The sequence below is a fragment of the Oncorhynchus keta genome, chromosome 22, assembly GCF_023373465.1.
Source record: "Oncorhynchus keta strain PuntledgeMale-10-30-2019 chromosome 22, Oket_V2, whole genome shotgun sequence".
Lineage (NCBI taxonomy): Eukaryota > Metazoa > Chordata > Actinopteri > Salmoniformes > Salmonidae > Oncorhynchus > Oncorhynchus keta.
The window spans coordinates 39,550,806-39,559,140 of record NC_068442.1 but is presented as its reverse complement, the minus strand read 5'-3'; the positions used below and the strand labels follow the sequence as shown (position 1 = coordinate 39,559,140).

The 8,335-nt window shown below is 41.8% G+C and overlaps 1 protein-coding gene across 3 annotated transcripts; it reads right to left on the bottom strand.

Moving 5' to 3' along the window:
- Nucleotides 1–100: 100 nt before the first annotated feature.
- LOC118377560 (interferon-induced protein 44-like) lies at nt 101–4,577 on the bottom strand. 3 transcript variants are annotated; one of them, XM_035764488.2, is made up of 8 exons: nt 4,432–4,577; nt 4,135–4,313; nt 2,304–2,373; nt 1,989–2,190; nt 1,647–1,799; nt 1,061–1,232; nt 860–960; nt 101–456 (listed from the first exon to the last, which is right to left on the bottom strand). In XM_035764488.2, the coding sequence occupies exons 2-8, from the start codon at nt 4,310–4,312 to the stop codon at nt 268–270; spliced, it is 1,065 nt and encodes a 354-aa protein (XP_035620381.1). In that variant the 5' UTR covers nt 4,313; nt 4,432–4,577; the 3' UTR covers nt 101–267. The 3 variants fall into 3 exon arrangements, with proteins under 3 accessions (XP_035620381.1, XP_035620383.1, XP_035620382.1); XM_035764490.2 differs by having other exon boundaries at nt 4,249–4,313; XM_035764489.2 differs by having other exon boundaries at nt 1,995–2,190; nt 4,432–4,576.
- Between the last annotated feature and the right edge of the window lie 3,758 nt (nt 4,578–8,335).

Here is an 8,335-nt window from a genome sequence, read left to right as displayed (position 1 = left end):
CATTGTACCTATGTACATGTGGCCAGTGACCCATAATCCCTCGTGAGAGTGCCCCTATTGTACAAAACAGCTTAAAACATTCCTAGACAGACAACATGTACACCATTCAAAATTACTTTTACTTATTTGTCTTAGTCAAAGCAAGACTTCTGTAAAGGGCAAATTAAATCAAATCAAATCAAATTAAAAAGTTAACAATAGTGCAAGCAAGTCATAAAACATGATAAACATATGTAATTCATTTTTAAATAGCATTTCACAGCCTTTTTAAAGAGACAATTTAGGGTATGTTGCTGCACAGTCCTGGAAATGCAGATCCACGTATTGCAGGATATGGTCCACAGCACTGAGCAGAAGGATGTCTGTGTTCTCATCAACGTCCAGCTCAGATGAGTAGTTCTTCACCGGGACGATGTAGGAGGTGGACATGCCAAGCAGAGCCCCAGCGTTGGTCATCTACTCACATACACACACACACACACATTTGTTTTACTATCCTTGTGGGGACCAAACAATTGATTCCCATTCAATATCCTATTTTCCCTAACATCTAACCCTTATCCTAACCCTAACCTTGATACTAATCCTAACCCGTAACCCGTAACCCTAAACCTACCCCTAACCCTGATTCTAACCTTAACCCAAAGTGAAACCCTAAACCTAACCCCTAAGCTTAAAATGGTTTTTTCCCCCTTGTTTTACTATCCTTGTGAGGATTTCTTGTCCCCACCATGACAGTAAAACCAAATACACAAGTCAGTCAAGGATATTCATACAGGGTGGTTAAATGTCAGATGTTCCGATAGCTGATGTTCCAATAGCTAACTAAAACGTCAATAAAGGGTATTATTGAGAATACCATCTGCTGAACGATCCGACTGTTGTACACCTGGGTGATGTCACGGGCAGTTTCCTGACACACCTGGTCCACGTGTGTCAGCAGTGCCACTTGATGCACACCTACAAAACACATTTGTTTCACACACTGTCAACTGACAGAATTGACCACAGTTCCTACAACCATTACTGCCATTGCGAAAAAGCTTCTTGTATTGCTCACCCAGGTCACTGATGTGTTCTCGGAGCTGTTGGAAGGTGGTGCCCAGACCTTTGGTGTAGCTGGACACTTTAGAAGCATCCACCACAAAGACGACACAGTGGACCTTGTCTTTAAGGGACGGCTTCTTTACATACCCCACAGTCTCTGATCTCACAGGCTGCTCAGGACTGAACTGTAGAGGATGGATGAGAACATTAGCTTGGTTGTTCAAACCAACCAGCTGAGAGAGTATTTATAATATTCTCTACCGAACAGAGAAATGCATATCAGGGGTGAGCAACTCCTATCCTGTGAGGCTACCTGCATGAGTATGCTCCAACCCAGCACTATCTCACCTGAATCATAATAGTGGTCTAAATTGCAGACTGTGATTATTTGAATCAGGTGTGTTAGAACTAAACTGGAACAAAAATTGGCACACACTGTGTTAGAGCAGACCTGGAACACACTGTGGCCGCTGTTGCTCAACTCCGAGTTATATGAATGTTACACACACTATGCCCCTGTAATTTTAACGTCGACATACAATACTTGCATTCTTTCTTACACACAACGGTGGCACCTGTGTCCGTTCTCCCTCACGTACCTTGTGTCCCTCGGGTGCATGGCCTTTGATGATAGCCAGAGTGTCATGGAGGGTTAGTCCAGTCTTCTCCCCATCTCCCAGACCCATGACATCACACAGGACCAGCGCAGTAGGCTGCTCTGGACTCCGCCCACGGATGTTGAACAATTGGAGCTGAGATAGAGAACACAGACAGTATTATACGTGTAAGGATATATAATGTGTTTTACAACATGGAGTGATTAACAATAATAGTTTTTGTAACTTAACTAAATCTTTATTTACACATGTAATTGATCTATATCATCCAGCCCCAAAACTCCCAGTTTCTAACAAACTCAAATACTTTCTATGTTTTTTTACCTCTACCTTTTTGGTGAAGCTGGCAGAGGAAGAGCCAACCATGGCCCGGTTAGTGAATCTTCCTGTGAAGGCTGACTGAACAGAGCTGATGAAGCTGGACTTGCCGGCTCCGACAGGACCCAGCAGCAGAACCCGAGCCTCAGACAAAGCCTCACAACCAGGCTTATAGGAACTGATAGACTCCATCAGGGTCTCCCTGCGACTGGGCAAACATTGGTCATTAACAATTAAATATGATTACATGGTGGATTGTTTAGTAGGCCTAGTTGGTGTACATAGGTAAGTTTGAGTGTATTGTTGTGATACCCTACTCACTCCTCAGTCCATGCCACCTCCCTCCATGGGGACTCCATCTTACTTTTGCTCTGTTCTGCCCCTAGCAGGCCTAGAGTTGAGAGAGTATAGTGTAAGAGCAAACTAATGAAAATCGTGAATTATCAGGTAACTGTACTCTACTGGAAAGTGGCAATGAGTCTCACAACACACAATAGGTGCAGTCAGTGCAGATTTCCCTGTTAGACTATTAAAGGCCCAGTGTAGATTTCCCTGTTAGACTATTAAAGGCCCAGTGTAGATTTCCCTGTTAGACTATTAAAGGCCCAGTGTAGATTTCCCTGTTAGACTATTAAAGGCCCAGTGTAGATTTCCCTGTTAGACTATTAAAGGCCCAGTGTAGATTTCCCTGTTAGACTATTAAAGGCCCAGTGTAGATTTCCCTGTTAGACTATTAAAGGCCCAGTTTCCCTGTTAGACTATTAAAGGCCCAGTGTAGATTTCCCTGTTAGACTATTAAAGGCCCAGTGCAGATTTCCCTGTTAGACTATTAAAGGCCCAGTGTAGATTTCCCTGTTAGACTATTAAAGGCCCAGTGCAGATTTCCCTGTTAGACTATTAAAGGCCCAGTGTAGATTTCCCTGTTAGACTATTAAAGGCCTGTTAGACTATTAAAGGCCCAGTGCCCAGACTGGCCCAGTGTAGATTTCCCTGTTAGACTATTAAAGGCCCAGTGTTTCCCTGTTAGACTATTAAAGGCCCTGTTTCCCTGTTAGACTATTAAAGGCCCAGTGGCCCAGTGTAGATTTCCCTGTTAGACTATTAAAGGCCCAGTGTAGATTTCCCTGTTAGACTATTAAAGGCCCAGTGCAGATTTCCCTGTTAGACTATTAAAGGCCCAGTGTAGATTTCCCTGTTAGACTATTAAAGGCCCAGTGCAGATTTCCCTGTTAGACTATTAAAGGCCCAGTGTAGATTTCCCTGTTAGACTATTAAAGGCCCAGTGTAGATTTCCCTGTTAGACTATTAAAGGCCCAGTGCAGATTTCCCTGTTAGACTATTAAAGGCCCAGTGCAGATTTCCCTGTTAGACTATTAAAGGCCCAGTGTAGATTTCCCTGTTAGACTATTAAAGGCCCAGTGTAGATTTCCCTGTTAGACTAATAAAGGCCCAGTGTTTCCCTGTTAGATTTCCCAGTGTTAGACTATTAAAGGCCCAGTGTAGATTTCCCTGTTAGACTATTAAAGGCCCAGTGCAGACTATTAAAGGCCCAGTGTTTCCCTGACTATTAAAGGCCCAGTGCCAGTGGCCCAGTGTAGATTTCCCTGTTAGACTATTAAAGGCCCAGTGCAGATTTCCCAGTGTAGTTTTATATTAAAGGCCCAGTGCAGATTTCCACACTATTAAAGGCCCAGTTGGAATTAAAGTAGATTTCCCTGTTAGAATTAAATTTCCCAGTGCAGTGAAATTAAAGTGAAAATTATTATAATGCCTTTTTAGTGTACGAGCTGTTTGAAAAGACCCCCTGAAATTGAGTGGAGTGGAATGGAGTTTTGGCTTGCCTGGTGACATCAGGCAGTAAATTAGTTAAAATACTAATAAGAAAGAGAGTTCTAAGCCTCTCTGCCAATAACAGCTAGTTTTCAGTTTCCCCTTCCATACTCCCAGACAGTCCCAGCAAAATTATTGCTTGAGAAATAGCTATTTGCTAAGCTATTTTTGTTTAATTTTGACCATTTTAATTGGAAACACTCACTGTAAGGTACTTAATTGTTACACAGAAATTATTTTATATTGAGATTAAAGAAACGGCTGCATTGGACCTTTAAGAAATGTACTCCAACATCATGATAGTCAACACCTATTTGCTTACCTGCAAACCCCCCAGGTGCATTTATCACATTCCCCTTGCAGACTTTACCCGAGTCAGGTCTGCCGTCCCCTCCCAACAAGTTTGTTGCAAAAGTTATTGATGAGGGTTTCTCACCATGCAAAACTGGTGTAGAAAAATTAGGACAACTTCCAGGTACCGTCCCGAAGTTGAAGGACATGCTGTCAATGTAATAACATATTCATATACCATCATGCAACATTGAATTCTTAAAGCCAATGACCGTAATAAACTGAACATGGTTCAAAGAGTAACATAAAGTAAACTAAACAAACCTACCTAGCAAGATTGCTTGGCGATTTTATCCACAACCAGCTGAGCCTATGGATCAGTTTGACCTGATAGTATTGTGTATCTGTTTCTCAGTAGACTTGTGGGCGTGTCTGTTGTGTGGAAACGAAAGTGACATTTTGAAATCCCATTTCTACTTGTCTTTCCAGTAGAGCTGTGTTCAGCCTAGAGTAAAAACAAACCTCAGTTAACTCAACTTGAACTTAGACTTTTAGTAATTACAATAAGTCTATCATAATTTTATAAAGGTCTGTCTTGGACTAGCAGGAAAAGGGAAGCGACTGTTGGGAGCACAATCTATAACTGTTGTGGGTTCAGCAGGAGTGTTGCCCACATACTGAAGCTGAGGATCCAATTTCAGTATAGGCTACTCGTGTAGTGATTAGAACAGTGGCATTATCTTGAGACTGCCCGAGGATTATCCCACCATTGGCACCAGTGTATTAATTAAATGGAAAGTGCTCAAACTGCACCAACTTGCGACCCTGTTGTGACAGGGAAATCTAACTACCGCCCATGCTATATAACTAAGTCCAGTCCTCTAGTACTACACTGACATACTACACTTGCGTGAAATACTGAACTGATGCAACACATTTTCAGCAAGACACCATTTTCAATGAGACAGAAAAACAGACAGTGAATAGCCCATCGAAAAACTGAATCAGAAAGTTTGGGGCAATTATGCTGAATCCACATATTTTGCCTATGGACATGCTATTGTACACACACACTGTATGTCATTCACAGTCCTCTATGTACAGTGCATTCAGAAAGTATTCAGACCCCTTGACTTTTCCACATTTTGTTATATTACAGCCTTATTGTAAAATTGATTCAATAAAAAAAATGTCATCAATCTATACACAATACCCTATAATGACAAAGTGAAAACAGGTTTTTAGACATTTTGGCAAAATACCTTATTTACATAAGTATTCAGACCCTTGCTATGAGACTGGAAATTGAGCTGAGGTGCATCCTGTTTGCATTGATCATCCTTGAGATGTTTCTACAACTTGATTGGAGTCCACCTGTGGTAAATTCAATTGATTGGAAATGATTTGTAACACACACCTGTCTGTATAAGGTCCCACAGTTGACAGTGCCTTTCAGAGCAAAAACCAAGCCGTAAAGTCGAAGGAATTGTCTGTAGAGCTCCGAGACAGAATTGCGTTGAGGCACAGTTTGGGGGAAGGGTACCAAAACATTTCGGCAGCATTGAAGGTCCCCAAGAACACAGTGACTTCCATCATTCTTAAATGGAAGAAGTTTGTAACCACCAAGAGCTTCAGAGTTCCTCTGTGGAGATGGGAGAGCGTCAAGAAGGACAACCATCTCTGCAGCACTCCACCAATCAGGCCTTTACGGTAGAGTGGCCAGACGGAAGCCACTCCTCAGTAAAAGGCACATGACAGCCTGCTTGGAGTTTGCCATAAGGCATCTAAATGACTCAGACCATGAGAAACAAGATTCTCTGGTCTGATGAATCCAAGATTGAACTCTTTGGCCTGAATGTCAAGCGTCACATCTGGAGGAAACCTGGCACCATCCCTATGGTGAAGCATGGTGGTGGCAGCATCATGCTGTGAGGATGTCTTTCAGAGGCAGGGACTGGAAGACTAGTCAGGATCGATGGAAAGATGAATGGAGCAAAATACAGAGAGATCCTTTATGAAAACTTGCTCCAGAGGGCTCAAGACCTCAGACTTGGATGAAGTTTCACCTTCCAACAGGACAACGAACCTAAGCACACAGCCAAGACATTGCAGGAGTGCCTTCGGGACAAGTATCTGAATGTCCTTGAGTGGTTCAGCCAGAGCCCGTACTTGAACCTGATCGAACATCTCTGGAGAGACCTGAAAATAGTTGTGCAGCGACACTCCCCATCCAACCTGAGAGCTTGAGAAGATCTGCAGAGAGGAGAAACTCCCCAAATACAGGTGTTCCAAGCTTTTAGCATAATACTCAAGAAGACTCAAGGATGTAATCGCTGCCAAAGGTGCTTCAACAAAGTACTGAGTAAAGGACCTGAATACTTACGTAAATGTGATATTTCAGTTTTCCTGTTTTTGCTTTGTCATTATGGGGTATTGTGTGTAGATTGATGAGGTGGAAAAAACAATTGAATCCATTTTAGATTAAGGCTGTAACATATCAACATTTGGAAAAAGTCAAGAGGTCTGAATACTTTCCGAATGCACTATAAATTAACACATCCCAACAATAAAGTACAATAGATGAGAGCCTAAAGGTAATGCTACCTTTGCAGACTGTGATAGACGCACATCTGAAGTCAAAATGGTCTAATGAGTTATGTGTACTACATGTTGGAAGGCAGTTCCTCTGTGATACTCAGTTGGACTAACAAACATAGCCTCCCTTCACCTCCAGAGAAACCTCAAGTAGAGTCTATACAGTAAGGCAGTCTGGGATTGAATGCTTATTTTTCATCATCTCACAGAATAGAGCACTGAACCAGGCCATGAAAGGGATAATGAGAATCATGTTACACTTGTCAGTCATTCAAAATGGTAAGTCAATTTCACAATAACAATCTCAAAACATCATAGGAAACATTATTTTGAAATAACCAGATTGAGTGTTTAAACGCTTTACTGTCGGATACAGTACCCTACAATCATTCAGTAATTGTGACATTATGTCTCTGTGGAAGTTCAGTAGGCATATTAAGACATTATGAAATGTAATGCATTTTTTAAACAGAATTGATTCGAGAACTATGGGTTGTTTCTAGACCGGGCCACTGTCTTTAGGCCCATATGACTTGCCTTCTTTGACATTCTGTTATGACTTCTACAGGTCTACATTTGGGAGAATCCCTGGGTGTATCACTGAAGAGCTTATCAGTGAAAGTGGGGGAGGATGCCATTCTGGACTGCCTTCTGTCCACTAACTGTAGGTTGGCCACTGTAAGCTGGTACAGGCAGAGTACAGGAGAGGGGATTGAGATAGTACTGAGCTACCCCCTGACCAACACCTCCCATCTGCTCTACGGTCAAGGCTTCCATCCCAACATGTTCACTGTCCAGACCAACGATAGCAGCCCATTTCACCAGCAGCAGTTAGTGATCCATGGATCTAAAGAGAATGACATGGCAGTTTATTACTGTGGACCTACAGAAGGACTTGAGAGAAACAACAACTGATTTGTAGAGATTAATGCAAGGTATACTATGTAATAACATTGTACTGTATCTACAGACGTAGGATCTTAATTTGATAACTCTTTTGTTGCTGAGTATTTTCCTGCACAGCAGGAAATGCAAACTTGTTGTTTATTCAATGTTTAAAAAGGCTTCTAAGGCTTGTAATTTCCACTTCAGCATTTCTGACTGATTTGCCGTAAAAAAAAGAATTGTCAACCCCTACCGAAATATCCTTTAATTACAATCCACATAATAATTCATATTTCCAGTTGCTGCAGGATTATTTTCCTGTTGTAGCAAACTGGCTCAAATTAAAATTCTGCATCTGTATACGGTACTTTGTAATGGCCTTCCAAAGCAACTCCTAATAAACTCTCAGGTTGATGTTGTTGTTTTGTTATTGCCATGTTCTGGGAGTGAATATTTCTCGTGGGTTGACTAACAGTATAATGGCAAAGGGAGAAGTAAAGTTAAGCCGCTTGTGGTTTACCACAGACAATCCTCATTGTCAGAATCCCCCAAATACTCCAGAGTGGACAGAACTGGAGAAGTCGTACATGAGTCTACATTTGTTTCAGACACAACCACTCGTGCCCGTTCTTCTTGTTTTTCTATACTCCTTCAAACTGAATAACTGATCTACTTGTTTTGAGCCTGCAATAGAAAAAAACTAATGTTCCACCCAGATAGTTTTTCACAACATTTCCTCTTTGCACCGGTGT